The sequence below is a fragment of the Chiloscyllium punctatum genome, chromosome 23 (assembly GCF_047496795.1).
Source record: "Chiloscyllium punctatum isolate Juve2018m chromosome 23, sChiPun1.3, whole genome shotgun sequence".
Lineage (NCBI taxonomy): Eukaryota > Metazoa > Chordata > Chondrichthyes > Orectolobiformes > Hemiscylliidae > Chiloscyllium > Chiloscyllium punctatum.
In genome coordinates, this window is record NC_092761.1 from 84664240 (window position 1) to 84684091 (window position 19852).

General features: G+C 43.9%; 1 protein-coding gene across 1 annotated transcript in view; it reads right to left on the reverse strand.

The window, feature by feature from the left end:
- Window positions 1-19852, reverse strand: part of rnf214 (ring finger protein 214) — a 67347-nt gene that overhangs the window by 22357 nt on the left and 25138 nt on the right. Inside the window, exons 8-11 of the mRNA XM_072593339.1 lie at window positions 16244-16383; window positions 4767-4835; window positions 1693-1789; window positions 191-279 (exon numbers count right to left, since the gene is read on the reverse strand). Coding sequence (XP_072449440.1) covers window positions 191-279; window positions 1693-1789; window positions 4767-4835; window positions 16244-16383 — 395 coding nt within the window. The remainder of the gene's footprint in view (window positions 1-190; window positions 280-1692; window positions 1790-4766; window positions 4836-16243; window positions 16384-19852) is intronic.

The window sequence follows — 19852 nt, forward strand, 5'->3', positions numbered from 1 at the left end:
AAATTCAAGGACACACACGAAAGCAAACTATTCATCCCAGAGCCAGTCTGTGCACCAAGCTCTTTTGAATTTGCTGGAACACAGGTCTAATGAATTCCTTTACTTTCGTTTCGCATCAGTCATTTCATAAGAAAGCAGCGAGTCTAGCTGAGCAAGATTAAAGATTGATTTGCAACAGTTAGACACTGACCTCAAGCTATGAATCTGTAGTTCTGCTTCACTCGCTGCTTTGTCCAGCATCATAACTGCAAACTCCTTCTTGCTCTCCAGGGATTGAACCTGCAACAGCAGAAGCATTCATGATGATTTGCTGAAAGTAAAGGCAAAGTTATTTTTATGTATTATTTATTCCTCGTTGTCAGGAGGTGGGTGTTGCTGGAAAGGACAGTGTATATTGTCCATCGTTAGTCGAATTTAAAAAGGCAGTGAAAGATCTTCTTCCTGAACTTCTGAGGCCTGTGAGATTAAGGTAGTTCCAGTTGAAATTTGATGGGGAAACTGACCCAGCAATGACAAAGGATCACACAGGGCAAGCTTTACAGACACTTAGAAACAAGAGTACGAGACAATAGCATTGTTGAATTGAATGCGGATCTGATGTGAGAGGAACAGCCTCATAATCATCATTCTGCTTTCATAAGCAAATCTTAAAGCAGATTTAGACAGAGATGAAGAGGAATTGCTTCTCTCTTGAATCCGTCACATTCATGACTCGAGAGAGCATTAGACACCGGGACACTGAATATATTTGAGGAGGAAATAGACATATTTTTTGTTTGTAAGGGATTAAAGGGTTATGGGGAGTGGGCAGGAAAGTGGAGTTGAGGCTGAGATAAGATCAGCCATGATCGTAATATATGGTGGAGCAGGGCCGAGGGGCTGAACTGCCTCCTCCTGTGTTCTAAGGCAAACTACCTGGACCAAACCTAATCCCAGCATTTCTTTTTCACCCACGGGATGTGGGTGCACTGGCTGGGCCAGCATTTATTGTCCATCCCTAATTCGTAGAAACAGGTCTGTAGTCAAGAGTCAGCCATGTAGTGTGGGTCTGGAGTTACATGTAGGCCAAACCTGATAAAGATGGCAGCTTACCTTCCTCAAGAAAACTAATGGACCAGATGGCTTTTTCCAAAAAAAAAGGTTTCATTGGTAAATGCTTAATTCCAGATTTTTAAAAAAATTGAATTCAAACTCACTTTCTGCCAGGGCAGGAATCGAACCCAGGTGCCAAGACCATTGCTTGGGATATTAGATAGTTTAGTGGTAATACCACTGTGCCACTTTAAGGGGATATGAAGTCTTTGTTAACTAAAGAGGACTAACAAATCACACGTGGTTCCATTTACCAGTGGCAAACCTTTGACAGGGATTGATAAAACATACATATGAAAAGGTTCAATTACCTAGTTCAGGCCAAAAGGGAACATTATCATTTGTAACTGGGTTCTGAAGAAGGGAGAAAAACAGAAATGTTTGGAAAAGTTCAGCAGGTCTGGCAGCATCTGTGGAGAGAAAGCAGAGTTAACGCTCCGAATCCAGTGCTCCTTCTTCAGAACGGTTTTCTGAGGGTCACTCAACCCGAAACGTTAACTCTGCTTTCTCTGCACAGATGTTGCCAGACCTGCTGTGTTCCTCCAACTCTATAACCTAAACCCCAATGTCATAACATCGTCTGAGGCAAAGCACACTGACCTCAGCTTTCAAGGCTCGCTCGGTCTCTTCCAGAACTTTCTTGTTAAGGTCCTGATGCTTGAGCCTCAGTTTTGCCAAATCCTCATTTAACTTCTCCCTGCAATGATCAGTCAAGTCACAAGCTTTAATTCACACACGTGCTGAAGTCAACCTCCCCCAGAATTGTTACAGTGCAGAAGGCCATTTGGCCCAGTGTCTCTTCACCTGCTCTGACCTCGTGCCAAACCCTTGTAACCAATCACATTGTCTGATGACTTCTTCAAATGAAAACAATTCCAGGCAGCACACTCGAAACCCAGTCCACTTGCCATGTGACAATATTCCTTTCTCACCTCATATCTGCTTCTTTTGCAAATCAATTGCGTGCTCTGTTTCTTGATCCTTTTACGATATGTTTCTTTGCTACTCTGTCCAGTCCCCTCATGATTTTGAAAATATCTATCAAATCCCCCCCTCAGCCATTTCCTTTGGAAGGAAAACAGGTGGAAATTCTCCAATCTATCCTCATCACTGGAACTATTTCATAAACCATAGTCTCCGATTTGTTCGCATCCTCTGTAAAATGTAACGCTCAGAACTGTACACAGTGCTCCAGATGAGGATTAACCAGTGTCCTGTATCAGTTCAGCATAACCTCTTTCCTCCTACACTCCATGTCCCTGTTAATGATGCCTAGACTAATGGTTCTCTCTATCTACCCTGTCACTTTCAAGAAATTATGCAAACAGCTTTGCAAAAGTATTAAAACTGCATCTTCCAGGTGCTCACACATGTTTTTACCCCTAAAGACAAGGCAAAAGAATCAGAATATTGGGGTAGAAATGTCATCAGTAGCTACAAGACAACATGATTTTTCAGCATATTCTTTTGATTTGATCCTTAGTTGTTAAACCATTGTTACCACACATACTGCATAATTCCCAGCATTTTGGGGTTTGAAAATTAGGCAGTCATGTCATAACAGGGTAGATTTTTGCTTTGAGCACGATCAGAGAACTGTTAGTTCTGTGACATGTTTTATCCCTTGAGTTCTGCACACAAATCTCTTGCAATATTGGATATAAAATCTCCTATGAGCCAGTGTAATGCTAACAAAGTATTTTAGAACATGACTCTGAAGAAGCAATGTCGCTGAAACACGGCGAGGGATGAGTTTTAACGAGTATTAAAATGACACCAATTGATTGAAGTAAATTGAAGTGGATTTGTCACAAAAAAGTGTTTCATCAAAGTGCCCATTCATTGCCAAAATGATCAGATTTTAGGTAACTGAAAGGAACTTAAAAAAATTAGAGAGATTTACATAAACTGGTAATTTTAGTAATTTTGTTTTTAGTTACATTCAAAGGCTTTTAACACGTGCCTTTAAGTGCCTTTGCAACCAAAACAAACAGCTGAATGTGAAGACTTTGCTTGAAGGTTGGGAAACAGACACAAGTGCAACGCTAAGAAACTTGATCTGGGCTGGACAGTCAGCTTCCAGACTAATAATCTTCCAATTAGCATGAAAGACTGTGTTTAAGATTCCATGATTGCTTGCACTGAGCTTCCCAAATTTCAGACAGATTGCACAGATATGGTCAGTGTTACCCTGGAGAAACTCAGGACAATATTGTTTCAGCCTCATTAGCACTCATTCATAGTCACAGTGTTGTGTAGAAAGGAAACAGATCCCCCCGGTCCAACTCATTCATGCCAACCAAATATTCCAAATAAATCTAGCTCCATTCGTCAGCACTTGGCCCATATTTCTCTCAACCCTTTCCATTCACGTACCCATCCAGGTGCCTTTTAAAATGTTGTAATTGTACCAGCCTCCATCACTCCTTCTGGCAGCTCATTCCATACATGCAACATCCTCTGCAGGAGAAAGTTACCCCTTAGATCCCTTTTATATCTTTCTCCTTTATTCTATGCCTCCCAGCTTTGGACTCTGCTACTCTCAGAAGAAGACCTTCCCTAACACCCTATCCATGTCCTTCACTACTTTATAAATCTCAAACTCTGATGCTCCAGGAAAAATAGCCCCAACCTACTCAGACTCTTGCCAAAACTGAAATCCTCCAACCCCAGCAACATCTTTGCAAATCTTTTCTGAACCCTTTCAAATTTAACAACATCATTCCTATAGCAGGGAGACCAGAAGTGAACATAATATTCCAAAAGTAGCCGAACTAATATCCTGCACAACCACAACATGACTTCCCAACTCTTATATTCAATGCCTAAAGGTGTGGTGCTGGAAAAGCACAGCAGGTCAGGCAGCATCTGAGGAGCAGGAGAGCCGACGTTTCGGGTATTAGCCCTTCATCAGGAACTCTCTTGCTCCTCGGATGCTGCCTGACCTGCTGTGCTTTTCCAGCAGCACATCTTTTGACTCTGATCTCCATTTGCAGTCCTCATTTTCTCCTATACTCAATGCACTGACCAATACAGGTAAGCATACCAAAAACTTTCTCCACTAGCCTGTCTATCCGTGACTCCACTTTCAAGGAGCTATATACCTGCACTCCAAGATCTTTTTGTTTAGCGACACTTCCCAGGACCTTACCATTAAATGTACAAGTCCTGCCCTGATTTGCCTTAACAAAATGCAACACCTCACATTTATCTAAACACCATCTGCCACTCCTCGACCCATCTGATCAAGATCCCGTTTTACTCTTAGATAACCTGCTTCGCTGTCCACCACACCTCCAATTTTGGTGTCATCTGTCAGCTTACTAACTGTACCTCCTATGTTTACATCTAAATCATTTATGTAAATGATGAAAGCAGTGGACCCAACACCAATCCTTGTGGCACACTGTCGGTCAGAGGTTGTCTAGTCTGAAAAACAACCACCCTCTGTCTTCTACCTTTGAGCCAGTTCTGTATCCAAATGACTAGATCTCCCTGTATTCCATGCTAATCAGTCTACCATAAAGAATTGTGTTGAATGCCTTGCTGAAGTCCATATAGTCAATGTCCACCCCCTCCCCCGCCTCCCCCCCACCCCACCCCCCGGCTTCATCAATCTTCTTTGTCACTTCTTCAAAAAGCTTCTATCTAGATCAAGAAAAACAAAGACTTACTTCTTGTCTGATTGATCGCTGATCAGAATGGCAATCAAGTTGCCCTTTTCTTCCTGCTCCTTCATCAGCCTACAAACAAACAAAGAAAGACAGAGAGAGAGGATTGCATTGAATGGATAGGGGTCAGACTGGAAAATAAGGACAAGAGTCAATTTGGAGCAAAAACTAGAAACACTCGACAGGGTAGGCAACATCTGTGGAGGAAGAAATGGAGGAAAATCATCTGCTACCTTTCTAAGCTGTAAAAAGTTATTTCAGCTAATAACTGGCTTTAGATTGCAAAACTCAAAGTGTGCATATTACTTCTCATCAGTTATTGTGTCGTCTTCTTGTCACAGAAACAAATTCTCATGAAATCAATCATCTGTGAAAACAGCCATTTTATGTCAGAGAGTCATAAAGATCTACAGTACAGAAAATGGCCCTTTGGTCTATCTCGTCTACATCAGTTAAAAACGAACACCTAACTATCCTAATCCGATTTTTCAGCTCTGGTCCATAGCCCTGTATGCCTGTATCACAAGTGTGTATCTATATACTTCTTAAATGTTATGAAGGTTTCTATCTCTTCTACCTTTATAGACAGTGAATTCCAGATTCCCACCACCTTGTGAATGAAAAAGTTTTTCCTCACATTCCCCTCTAAACCTTCTGCCCCACATCTTAAAACTGCACAAGAATCAGTTCAGACCTAGCCCATCATGTCATTTATTCAGCATGGAAGCAGAATCCAACTCATCTGTGCTGACCAGATATCCTAAATTGATCCAGTCCCATTTGCCAGCATTTGGTCCGTATCCCTCTGAACCCTTCCTATTCATATACCCATCCAGAGACCTTTTACATGTTGTAATTGTACCAGCCTCCACCACTTTCTCTGACAGCTCATTCCATACACGTACCGCCCTCTGTGTGAATAAACTGCCCCTTTTCATCAACTCTCCAAACAAACAAATCAATAAGAATCATTGTCCTGCTTTCTCCCAAAAAAACTGGACATACATCCTTTTTCAGATAAAATCCAATTCCATTTTGGTAGCTTTAATAAGGGGGAAGGAAGTTGAGCAGTGGTATCATCACTGAACTTACAATCCAGAAACCCCAAGAAAAAGCTCTGGGAACATGGAACGAAATCCTGTCAGGGCAACTGGTGGTATTTTCAATTCAAACAAATCTGGAATGTAGTAATGGTGGCCACCAACTGTTGTAAAAACCCATCTGGTTCACTAATGCCTTTTTAGGGTGGGGAATGTTTCACCTTTACCTCGCTTGTGATTCCAGACACAGCAAATCTTAACTGTTTGACCCATTATAAATGTTATCAATATCCGCAAGAAAACATGATTTTCCAGTGTATTATTTTGATTTGACCCTTAAGTAGAGTAGCTTTGTTTGTCATTTCTACCTTATACAACGGAGAAAGTAAAAACAAGACAGTGTTCCTCCAGGACGAGGGTACTACATGGACTGTAGCACAAACTACACACTCGTACATGGTATGAAGTGCATAAGAAGTGCAAAACATGCAAGTTACAGTGTAATAGAAGAATGATAAATAATAGACATTTTTCTAGCAGCAATTAGAAATCGGACAAAGAATTTCAGATGGGAAAGAGTCCGATCATACTGAGGTAAGGAGCCTGATGGCTTGGGAGGAGAAACCGTTGCACAGTCTGACCGTGAGAGACCAAATGCTCTGGTATCTTCTGCCAGATGGCAGGAGGGAGAAGAGCTTGAGTGAGGGGTGTGTGGGGTCTTTCACAATGCTCTTAGCCTTTTGGATGCAGCGTGTGGTGTACATGTCTGTCGTGGAGGGAACAGAGACCCTAATGATCTTCTCAGCCGTCCTCACTATCTGCTGTCGGGTCTGACAATCCAAGACGGTGCAATTCCCAAACCAGACAGTGATGCAGCAGCTCAGGATACTCTCAGTGAACCCTCTGTAGAATGTGGTGAAGATGGGGGTGGGGGGGGTGGGCATTCCTCAGCCTGTGCAGAAAGTAGAGACACAATTGAGCTTTCTTGGCTATGGAGCTGGGGTTGAGGATCCAGGGGAGATTCTCCGCCAGGTGAACGCCAAGAAATTTGGTACTCTTCACTGGGGAGCTGTCGATGTCCAGCGGAGAGTGGTCACTCTGTGCTCTCCTGAAGTTAACAACCATCTCTTTCATCTTGTCCATGGTCAGAGACAGATTGTTGGCTCTGCACCAGTCCGTTAGCTGCTGCACCTCCTCTCTGTATGCTGACTCGGTGTTTGTGCTGATGAGACCCACTATTGTCATATCATCAGCGAATTTGATGATGTGATTCAAGCTGTGCATCGTTGCACAGTCGTGTGTCAGTAGGGTGAACAGCAGTGGACTGAGCACACAGCCCCGGGGGTATCCCGTGCTCAGTGTGATGGTGCTGGGGATGCTGTTCCCGATCCAGGCTGACTGAGGTCTTCCAGTGAGGAAGTCCAGGATCCAGTTACACTGGGAGGTCATTGTGGGGTGGTGGGTGAGGGTGGGGTGGGGTGGGACAAATGGACTTCCTCGCTGCCACATCGTTTCATGCCTCAAACCGTGTGTGGACATTGTTCAACGTATCTGGGAGGGTGGCATCACCAGCAGAAACATGCAATGCTGTTCTGTGGTTGGTGATGGCTGGATGCCCTTCCACACGCTCCACATAACGCTGCTGTCCTGAGAGTGGCTGTGTATTCTCTGTGCGTATGCACGGTGGGCAGCACGGTGGCACAGTGGTTAGCACTGCTGCCTCACAGCGCCAGAGACCCGGGTTCAATTCCCACCTCAGGCGACTGACTGTGTGGAGTTTGCACATTCTCCCCGTGTCTGTGTGGGTTTCCTCCGGGTGCTCCAGTTTCCTCCCACAGTCCAAAGATGTGCAGGTCAGGTGAATTGGCCATGCTAAATTGCCCGTAGTGTTAGCTAAGGGGTAGATGTAGGGGTATGGGTGGGTCGCACTTCGGCGGGGCGGTGTGGACTTGTTGGGCCGAAGGGCCTGTTTCCACACTGTAAGTAATCTAATCTAATCTAATCTAGTCGCCTCTTTGATGGCCTGGGTCAGGTTGGCCCTCCTTTAAACATTAAGCCACTCTTACATCCAGCCATCACCAACCACAGAACAGCATTGCATGTTTCTGCTGGTGATGCCACCCTCCCAGATACGTTGAACAATGTCCACACACGGTTTGAGGCATGAAACGATGTGGCAGCGAGGAAGTCCATTTGTCCCACCCCACCCCACCCTCACCCACCACCCCACAATGACCTCCCAGTGTAACTGGATCCTGGACTTCCTCACTGGAAGACCTCAGTCAGCCTGGATCGGGAACAGCATCCCCAGCACCATCACACTGAGCACGGGATACCCCCGGGGCTGTGTGCTCAGTCCACTGCTGTTCACCCTACTGACACACGACTGTGCAACGATGCACAGCTTGAATCACATCATCAAATTCGCTGATGATATGACAGTAGTGGGTCTCATCAGCACAAACACCGAGTCAGCATACAGAGAGGAGGTGCAGCAGCTAACAGACTGGTGCAGAGCCAACAATCTGTCTCTGACCATGGACAAGATGAAAGAGATGGTTGTTAACTTCAGGAGAGCACAGAGTGACCACTCTCCGCTGGACATCGACAGCTCCCCAGTGAAGAGTACCAAATTTCTTGGCGTTCACCTGGCGGAGAATCTCCCCTGGATCCTCAACCCCAGCTCCATAGCCAAGAAAGCTCAATTGTGTCTCTACTTTCTGCACAGGCTGAGGAATGCCCACCCCCCCCCACCCCCATCTTCACCACATTCTACAGAGGGTTCACTGAGAGTATCCTGAGCTGCTGCATCACTGTCTGGTTTGGGAATTGCACCGTCTTGGATTGTCAGACCCGACAGCAGATAGTGAGGACGACTGAGAAGATCATTAGGGTCTCTGTTCTTACAAACCGATACTGCTTAATCCCAGCATTTTGGGGTTTGAAAATTAGACAGTCGTGTCATAAGAGGGTAGAGTTTTGCTTTGAACACTCAGAGTTCTGTGAAACATTTTATCCCTCGAATTCTGCACACAAATTTCTTGCAATATTGGAGAGAAAATCTCCTCTGAGCCAATGTAATGCAGACAAACTATTTTACAATATTACTCTTAAAAAGCGATGTTGCTGAAATATATCAAGGAATAAGTTTTAATGAATATTAAAGTGACACCAAATGATTGAAGTAAATTATTGTCTTCTAAAGTGACATATCCAGCGCTTCAACTCAAGGACAGTTGCAAGAAATACCCATAAAGAATTAGTCAAACAAGAAGCTGTCTCCCACACTCTCAGACAGTGTATTAACTGCTACATGTGAAAAGTTTTTCCTAATTAACTTTTGGTTCTTTTGCCAATTATTTCATAACCGTGCCATTAGTTTCTCAAGCCTTTCACAATTGGGAAACTATTCCTTGTGATTTTGAAAATCTTGACCTCTTCTCTTTTTTAGAATAAACCCCATCCCCTCTCAACTATCCACTTTAAGTTTCTCATCGCCAGAATTACTCCCGATAATCTTTTGTACACCTTCCCTAATATCTTCACTACCTTGCTCAAGTGTGGCTTCCACAATAGCATATGATATTTGAGATGGAACCAGTGATTTATAAACACATAACTCACCCATTACCTCATTGGTTTTTGGACTCAATGCTTCTGGAATTGATGTGTACAATTCTAAAGGGGATGCAGGAGCAGCAGGACCTAGGTGTATATGTGAACAGGTCACTGAAGGTGCAGTCCAAGTGAAGAGAGAGGTTACTAAAGCCCCCACTGTCCTCAACTTCATTAATAGAGGCATAGAGTACAAGAGTAAGGAGGTGATTTGAATTTGTATAAGACACTTGTTAGACCTCAGCTGGAGAATTGTGTCCAGTTGTGGGTACCATGCTTAGGAGCTCCACTTCACCTGACAAAGCAGCAGCGCTCCGAAAGCTTGTGATTTTAAATAAACCTGTTGGACTGTAACCTGGTGTTGTGTGACTTCTGACCATGTCCCTTTAGATTTTTCCTAACCATGTACCCATCCAAATGTCTGTTGAATGTGTAACTGTACCAGACTCTCCCACTTTCTCTGGCAGCTCGTTCCTTATACATACCACCCTGTGGGTGAAAACGTTGCCCCTCAGGTCCCTTTTAAATCTTTCCCCGCTCACCTTAAACTTATGCTCTCTAGTTTGTACTCCCCCACTCTGGGGAAAGACCTTAGCTATGCACCCTATTCATGTTTTTATGAACTTCTATAAAGTCACCCCTCAGCCTCCTACACTCCAGGGAAACAAAGTCCCAGCCTCTCCTTATTACTCAAACTCTCCAGTTTCGGTAACATCCTTGTAAATCTGTTTTGCAACCTTTCCTGTTTAGTAACACCTTTCATATAGCAGGGTGACCAGATGTGTATGCAGTGCTCCGAATGCAGCCATACTAAAGCATTGTACAGCTGTAACAAGATATGCCAAATCTTGCACTCAGTGCTCTCATCGATGAAGATTACCATGCCGAATGCCTTCTTCACTATCCTGTCTACCTGTGATGCCACTTTCAAGGAACAATGTACTTGGACCCCTAGGTATCTCTGTTCAACAACACTTCCAGGGCTCCACATTAACTGTGTAAGTCCTGCCTTGGTTTTTTCCTAACCAAAATGCAACAATTTGTATCTATCTAAATTCATACTCCACCTGCAATTTCTCGGCCCACTGGCCTAGTTGATTGATGCACTCTCAGATGACCTTCTTCACTGTCCACAACTTTGGTGTTATCCGCACACTTACTAACCATGCCACCTATATTCTCATCCAAATCATTTATGTAAATGATGAATAGCAGTGGGCCCAGCACTGATCTTTTGCAACACACTGTTGGTCACAGGCCTCCAGTCTGAGCAACTCTCTATCATCACCCTCTATATCCTTCACCAAGCCAATTTTGTATCCAATTGACTAACTATCCCTGGATCCCACGTGATCTAACCTTTCTAATAAGATAAGGAATCTTGTCAAAGGCCTCAATAAAGTCCATGTAGACAACATCTACTGCTCTGCCTTCATCTCTGTCCTTGGTCACCTCTCCAAAAACAAACTCTAATTTGTGAGACTTGCTTAGAGCTCTGTACATATAGGTAGCCCACATCAACATGGAAAAAAACATCCCATTTCCTCTGTTCACATCTTTTAGAATGCACTTCCTTGGCTGGTCTGCCATGTTCGATCTAAATGATACCAAAGGACAACTACTCTACACCAAATCTGAACGCTCTCACCTGCCTTGCTCAGCCCCACCCTGTTGCCTCATTAACAACCTGCTCCCATAACAATCATGGCTCCCATAACCATTGGAAAAAGACAGTTTAATCACCTGCTCTTTGTGATGAGGGAGTTCAACATCATGTTACAACAACAGCAGCAATAAGCAATGCTCTTTCACCAGCAAGGGGAAGGAAGGTGGCAAATGGAGTTCAATGTAGCTAAGTGTGAAGTGATTCACTTTGGTAAGAGTAATAAAAAGATGGATTACTGGGCTAATGGTAGACTACTTGGTAGTGTGGAAGAGCAGAGGGATCTTGGTGTCCATGTACACAGATCTCTGAAAGTTGCCACCCAGGTAAATAGTGCAGTGAAGAAGGCATATGGCGTACTGGCTTTTATTGGTAGAGGAATTGAGTTCCGGAGTCCTGAGGTCATGCTGCAGTTGTATAAGACTCTGGTGCGGCCGCATCTGGAATATTGTGTGCAGTTTTGGTCGCCATACTATAGGAAGGATGTGGAGGCACTGGAACGGGTGCAGAGGAAGTTTACCAGGATGTTGCCTGGTATGGTAGGAAGATCCTATGAGGAAAGGCTGAGGCACTTGGGGTTGTTTTCTTTGGAGAAAAGAAGGTTTAGGGGTGATTTGATAGAGGTGTACAAGATGATTAGGGGGTTAGATAGGGTTGACAGTGAGAACCTTTTTCCACGTATGGAGTCAGCTATTACAAGGGGGCATAGCTTTAAATTAAGGGGGGGTAGATATAGGACTGATGTTAGGGGTAGGTTCTTCACTCAGCGTGTCGTAAGATCATGGAAGGCCCTGCCAGTAGCAGTAGTGGACTCTCCCTCTTTATAGGTATTTAAGCGGGCATTGGATAGGTATATGGAGGATAGTGGGTTAGTGTAGGTTAGGTGGGCTTTGATCGGCGCAACATCGAGGGCCGAAGGGCCTGTACTGCGCTGTATTGTTCTATGTTCTATGAAGAATGTGGGACAATGAGCGGGAAACAAAAACAAAGGGCACATGTGCAAACTTACAAAAAGTACTCCGTTTCGGGCAAACAATGTTAGGGAAGAAAAACTGAAAGAACTGTGGATGCTGTAAATCAGAAACAAAAACAGAAATTGCTGGGAAACCTCAGCAGGTCTTGCAGCATCTGTGGAGAGAAATCAAGGTTAATGTTTCAGGTTGACTGTTCTTTCTCAGAACTGCATGTTAGGGAATTCTCCACATCTACAAGAACATAAGGAATAGGAACAGAAGGAGGCCATTCAACCCTTCAAACCCAATCTACCACTCAATTATATGACCTTTTACTTCAAACCACAGTTGCCTGTACTGCCCCCATATCTCTTGGTGAGTTTAATTCGTAGAAACCTATCGATCTCAGTTTTCAAAATACTGAGGCTCTGGGTGGAGAATTCTAACGTTTCACGAATTCTAACTTTCTGAAGAAGTTTCCCTCACTCTTCAGCCCCTTATTCTAAGACAGCGATTTTTGGTTCTCCAGTTCCTAGCCAGGGGAACATCTTTCCTGGTACACCTCTCTCGAGCCCTAAAAGAATGTATATTTTTCAATGGCAACAGCTCTGCATCCCAGAGAATAATGCCCAGACTATTTAATTTTTCCTATAGTATATTCCTTCCATCCGAGGGATCAGTTTAGTGAACTTCTGGTTCACTCCTCTGATGGCAAGTACATTTTACTGCCAGTAAGGAGACCAAAACTGCATAACCCCAGGGTGTTGTCTCACTAAGGCTCTGTAGGCAATGCAGTAAACAAGTCTGATAAGAGATACCAGTATGTGGAAAAGAAATCCAAATGCAGGAGTGAGGATGAAAGCCCTGAAATCACTAAGGAAGCAGCTGGAAGCTCCTGTTAGGAGGAGAAACGTTCCAAGTTTTCAGGAAAAATGAAATAAGATGGGCCATCATCATATTCCCATGGTGATCTCTCTATTACACCTCTATACCATTTAATGCAGATTTACACTGGGGCAGGGTTTAAAAGCTTTAGTTGCAGTCTTCTAGACAGCTGGAAACATTTCCAAGTCACTGCCATAATGACGAAGCCTTAGAGGTACAGGAATGCCTCTGTAATTCCTACATTTATAGAAAGAGGCACTCAGCCACAAAGCACTTAGCATTTCAAACAGAAACTAGCTACCAAAACGTACCAGAGCTCATTTTTGATGGAATCACATATCTCGGAAAGTGCCTGTCCCTAATGGATTTCCTAATCAAAGCCTTTAACCGGAGGTTCCTCAGGAACAGGAAAATCGACGTTTTGGGCAAAGCCCTTCATCAAGATTAAGGGCTTTTGCCCGAAACTTCGATTTTCCTGCTCCTCGGATGTTGCCTGACCTGCTGTGCTTTTCCAACACCAGTCTAATCTAGACTCTGATTTTCAGCATCTGCAGTCCTCACTTTTGCATGGAGGTTCCTCAGGCTGGATCTTTAGGGAAGGGGTGATCATGTTCACCTTTGGGATCCATCATATCCTCATTTGGAGAAAGACTGTGTGTTCCCTGAGATACCAGAAACCCCAGAGTCTGCAGTTATAAGGACAAAGATTGGAAAGACCACAAAGGTCAGACCTTATTAATCCCTGCAAATAGAGCAGGTTAACGTGCACTCAGCTTCCCCCCTCAGTTAAAGCTCAAAATAAGGAGAAATGGAGGTATCATTTGGCGGGTCTCTCACTGCCCTCACCTAACCCAAATTTCCTGTACTGTGTTAGTTGGATGTTGGTTATGTACTCCGATGTGTAGGGGGTAGGTTAGCTCAGTTGGCGGGACACCTTCCCCCATCTCAGTGTCATGATATTAACTTTCCTGGGTTCAAAGGCAGTACCCGAAGGCCCATGTGCAGATATAAGTGCCATGCCTCTCGTAGGGATGAAAAAGAGTCAGTGAAAGGAAATACTCAACTCACTGCTAATGAATCATGGGGCAGGCTAGAGATTCCAGTGCAGACTGAGGAGACAATGGTAGTCTTGGTTATTTGAACAATCTGATTCAGAAAGGGCAACAGCAACAGGGGGAGCATGTGGCTGTAGTGAAGACCTGAAAACAGCAACGTCATATCAGAGTGAAGTCACCATAGTCACAGAAGTCCATAGAGTGCTGTCTCATTTGAAAGAGAGAGAGAGACAGAGAGAGAGAGACAGAGAGAGAGAGACAGAGAGAGAGAGACAGACAGAGAGAGACAGACAGAGAGAGACAGACAGAGAGAGACAGACAGAGAGAGAGAGACAGAGAGAGAGAGACAGACAGAGAGACACAGAGAGAGAGAGACAGAGAGAGAGAGACAGACAGAGAGAGAGAGACAGAGAGAGAGAGACAGAGAAAGAGAGACAGAGAAAGAGAAGACTGGGTGGTTGTTTTGCCTCAGGTGAAGGGCAAGGTTGAGAAGGCAGGGCCTTCATGGTAACCTTAGATAGAGCTAGAATTGAACCCGCACTCCCGGTCCTGGCCCGCACCCCTGGCCTCGGCCTGGGCCCGTACCCCCGGCCTCGGCCTCAGCCTGGGCCTGCATTCCCGGCCTCGGTCTGCATTCCCAGCGCAGTGTGGGTCAGAAGGACTGTTTTTCTGAACTCTTTGTTTCTCTATCTTTCTAACTTATTGCTGGACTTTACATTTCTTTATTTTGCTCATATTCTTCCCTAAGAATCTGGACATAAGAAATTCTACCTAGGTACGCTGCTGCCCAAGATGACACCGTAAATGGCGACTTGTAAACTCTTCACTGTACTAATTCGGCAAGTACATGTGACAATAAAGCAAATTCTAATTCTTTTACAGTAAGAAGATGATCAGAGCTCCAGCTCAGTAAATCCAACAGCATGGCCTGGATCACCTCACTTTAACTATTTTGGGACTTAAAAAAACATTCAAACGCTGAGTTTCTCCCCTTTTTTAACCCAATACCATACAGTGTGAAACAACTGTTCTCAAATACAATGTCTCTGATACAACCACATTTATCTGCTTTATGAATAAATTCACTTCAACCATTTCCATCTCACCATCCCACAGATCCAAGAGCCCCAATATCAGCTGAACTTCATTACTTCTCTCTGTCTTTCAAGCAGGGTCAACCACATTTCCCTCATCTGTTCTGGGCTCAAGTTGCCCCTTCAATTCAATAACTATTGTATCAGTTATAATCACAAGTTTGCAGATGGAGCAGATGGGAAAATGTCAACTTGTCCATTTTGGCAGGAAGTACAGAATAGCAGCACATTATGCAGAGAGGAGAGATTGCAGACATCTGCACTAAAGAGGGATTGTGGTACATAGGGTCAAAACAGCAGTTTGCAGGGACAGCAAGTGATTAGACTGGTGAATGGAATATTGGTGCTTATTGCAAGGGAAGGGGAATAAAAGAGTCGGGAAGTTTTACTCCTAATGTACAGGGCCTTAGTGAGACCACATCTGAAGTACTTCCATTTTCATTCATCCATAGGATGTGGGCATTAGTGGCAAGGCCAACATTTATCGCCCATCCCTAATCACCTTTGAGAAGGTGGAGATAAGCTGTCTGTGTCAGGTGGGGGGGTACACCCACTGTGCCATTAAGATGGGAATTCCAGGAATATAATCCAGCAACAGTGACAATTTTGACCTCGTTTTGAAAAAATGACAAAATTGCGAAGCAGCTTAGAGAAAGGACTCATTCCATTTTTATGGAGGAAGGTAGATTAGGTTGGGCCTTTACCCATTGATATTTTGAAGAATAAGGAGTAAGCTTACTGAAACCTAGAAGCTCCAGAGGGAACTTAACAGGGTGCATGCTGAAGGGAAGTGTTTGTAGGAGAGACAAAAACTCTCTTCAACTTTGAGGGACATAGTTGAAGAATAAGAGATGTCACTTTTAAGATGGAGAAGAAGAGGGTTTTTTTTGCCAGAAAATGCTAAGTCTGTCCAATTCTCTATCCGAGAAGACAGAGGAGGTTTTGGTCATTGAATTTATTCCAGGCAGAATGAGATAGAATTTTGAGAGGGAGTCTAAGTTATGGACAGGGAGACAGAAACACTGACCTCAGACCAACCCGAACAGCTGTGATCCTATTAAATGGTAAAACAGGTGCCAGATTATTTGTTATACAACAATACTGCACCCACTTTGGAATCTCTTTTGCAAAACAACATCTCCCAAAATAAAGCAACAAAAATACTTTGTTGTTACCGTTTCCCATTTTCATAAAGCTTCGTTACTTCATTCTTCAACTCTTGCTCTTTTTGAACAAACTCTTTCTTCTCCTTTTCAGATTTCTTCTTTAGTTCTTCCAATTTTACTTTCATCTCCTGAACCTGCTTAACATTATCCTGCAATGTCGTGTAAAACAAAAATCATTCACATGTCATTCTTTCAGACTTGGTTGCCATGCAAAAAAAAGAAATCGTTCTTAAAAGGAGCTTCACGTTCGGCAGTTCTTTTTGCATCGTGGAATATTTCAGTGTGAAATGCGAATGCTAAAGGCATTATCTTTAATAAACTTCAAAAGAATGATTGAACTTGACACGAGGAATAGAATTATCATTAGAGACAGCACCAATAGCCGTGGGCATTTTACATCTAACAGTGACTTTGATTCAGCTTCAACATGGAATCAATCTCAGACATGTTCCTAGTAATTCATTTCTACTTTGGATAGAACGTCAAAATGCCTCTGTATTCCCAGAGTTCTGGAAACATCCCATTTGTAGCCACTTTATTTTGAGTCCCCAGATTGGTGCTTGTACAACATGGCTTCAAGATCATCATCGACAAATTCATCATCATTTACTAGCTAAGAAAAAAAAACCCTTTCCAGCTGAACAGAGAAAAGCTAAATATTAACTATTTTTATCTTTTGTAAGAGAGAGGGGCATGGATAGGGTGAATAGTCTAGGTCAACATCTAGAAGGACAAGGGCAGCAGATACATTGGAACACTACCAGTTGCAAGTTCCCCTCCAAGCCACTCACCATCCTGACTTGGAAATATATCGCTGTTCCTTCACTGTCAATGGGTCAAAATCTTAGAATTCTTTCCGTAAGGGCACTGAGGGCCTGAGCACACCTCAAGAACTGCAGAGGTTCAACAAGGCAGCTCATCAAGGGGCAACTAGGGATGGGCAAAACATGCTGACCCTAGTCAGTGAGAGTCCCATTGCATGAACACATTTTTAAAAAACTGTACAAACATACTCAGCCACAAAAGGAAAAAAAAGCAGGAAACTTATCACTTGAATGGCATTTACTATCATCTGGCTCTCAATGCAATTCAGGTTTGATCAGGAGAGGATGTGAACGTTACATAAACAAAAACAGAAATTGCTGGAGAAACTCAACAGGCCGTGGCAGCATCTGTGGCAAGAAAGCAAGAGTTAATATTTTGGGTCTGGTGACCATTCTTCAGAACTGATTGTCACTAGGAAAAGGTTCCTGTACATGCGGATGAAGGCGGGAGGAGTAAGTGTTCGGTGGAGATGGAGCCCAGTGAGAGAACACAACATTTGGCCAGACAAAGGATTGGGTAAAGATCAGTCTGGGAGAATCAATAGCTGCTAATGGGGACCATTACTAGCTGACAATGGGTTGAATGTGGTTGCAGCCCATGTGATGACAAAGCCTGGTTTGTGGGGATTGGGGTTAGGACATGGGGAGAAGGTACTGGATTAGTGGTGTTGGAAGAGCACAGCAGTTCAGGCAGCATCCAAGTAGCTTCGAAATCGATGTTTCGGGCAAAAGCCCTTCCAGCACCACTAATCCAGAATCTGGTTTCCAGCATCTGCAGTCATTGTTTTTACCTCTATGGGGAGAAGGTAATCAGGCCCTAAAATTATTGACCTCAATATTGACTCTCAAAGGCTGCGGTGCTCTCAAGCAGAAAACGAAGTGTTGTCCTTCCAGCTTGCACTGAGCTTCGCTGGAGCACTGCAACAAACCCGAGACAGAAACGTTGGCCAGGCAACACAATGAGCATTACATTACCGGTCACACAAATACTTGCTGTTAACTTGCAAATACAGTAGGGAGTTAGCAATCCAAGCTAAGTTCCACTTTTACAAAAAACGATGCAACATTTTTAGTGATTTGTTCCCCGGATAAGATTGTCATTAGCAAGGGCAGCAGTTATTGTGTATCATTTGCCTATGAGAAGGTGGTAATGGTTTCTTGAATGACACAAGCCTATGTAGTGGCAGCATTCCCACATCACTGCTGAGATTGTTGTTCCAAGATTTTGACCAAACGATAGTGAAGGAATGGCCAAGTCAGGATGGCAAGTCACTAGGGATGGCAATCCACCTATTGCCACAGTCCTTCTAGGTGGCAGAGGATTTGTACTTGGTATGATTCAAGCCACTGAGAGCTTTCCCATGAAACACAGGAGCAGACGCAGGCCATTCAGCCCATCAGGTCTGCTCCACCATTCAATGAGGTCATGGTGTATTCTGATCATCCGCACCACCACTTTCCTACCTTTTCCCAGGATCTTTGATTCCCGGACTGATTCAAATCTGTCTGCCTCAGCCCCGAATACACTTAATGACCCGGACCCTCTGGGGTAAAGAATTCCACAGATTCACAACTCGTAGGGAAGAAATTCCTCTCAGTCTTACCAGTGCAACCTCCTGTTCTGAGATTAAAGCATCTGATCCTAACCATTTCCATAAAGGGAAACTACCTCTCTGCATTTACTCTGTCAGGTCCTTTAAGAATTGTGTATGTTTCCATAAAATTGCCTCTCACTCTCTCACATTCCAATGGGCATAGTCCAAATCTACTGAACCTTCCCTCCGAAGACAGTCCCTCACACCTGAAATCAGCCAAGCAAACCCTCTTTGGAATGCCTCCAATGCCAGGATATCTTTCATCTGATAAGGAACCCACAAGTGTTCAGTGTATTCCAGCAGTGATCTGACCTATGCCTCGTAGAGTTTTAGCAAAACTTCCCTACTGCCATTCTCTATTCCCTTTGAAATAAAGGCCAGCACTCCATTTGCCTCCCTATTACTTGCTGAACCTGCATTGACTTCAGTCAAATGGAAAAATCTCAATTATATAGTAACTGGAACAAAACAGGTTTAACATAGTGTATGCAGTGGCATGATTTTAAATGTGCAATAATTCTAGTATGTAAGCAAACATGGAAATCAATTCACTGTCTATATTATATCCTCAAGTATCTTGTACACAGATCTCTGAAAGTTGCCACCCAGGTAAATAGTGCAGTGAAGAAGGCATATGGCGTACTGGCTTTTATTGGTAGAGGAATTGAGTTCCGGGAGTCCTGAGGTCATGCTGCAGTTGTATAAGACTCTGGTGCGGCCGCATCTGGAATATTGTGTGCAGTTTTGGTCGCCATACTATAGGAAGGATGTGGAGGCACTGGAACGGGTGCAGAGGAAGTTTACCAGGATGTTGCCTGGTATGGTAGGAAGATCCTATGAGGAAAGGCTGAGGCACTTGGGGTTGTTTTCATTGGAGAAAAGAAGGTTTAGGGGTGACTTGATAGAGGTGTACAAGATGATTAGAGGGTTAGATAGGGTTGACAGTGAGAACCTTTTTCCACGTATGGAGTCAGCTATTACAAGGGGACACAGCTTTAAATTAAGGGGTGGTAGGTATAGGACTGATGTTAGGGGTAGGTTCTTCACTCAGCGAGTCGTAAGTTCATGGAATGCCCTGCCAGTAGCAGTGGTGGACTCTCCCTCTTTATGGGTATTTAAGCGGGCATTGGATAGGTATATGGAGGATAGTGGGTTAGTGTAGGTTAGGTGGGCTTTGATCGGCGCAACATCGAGGGCCG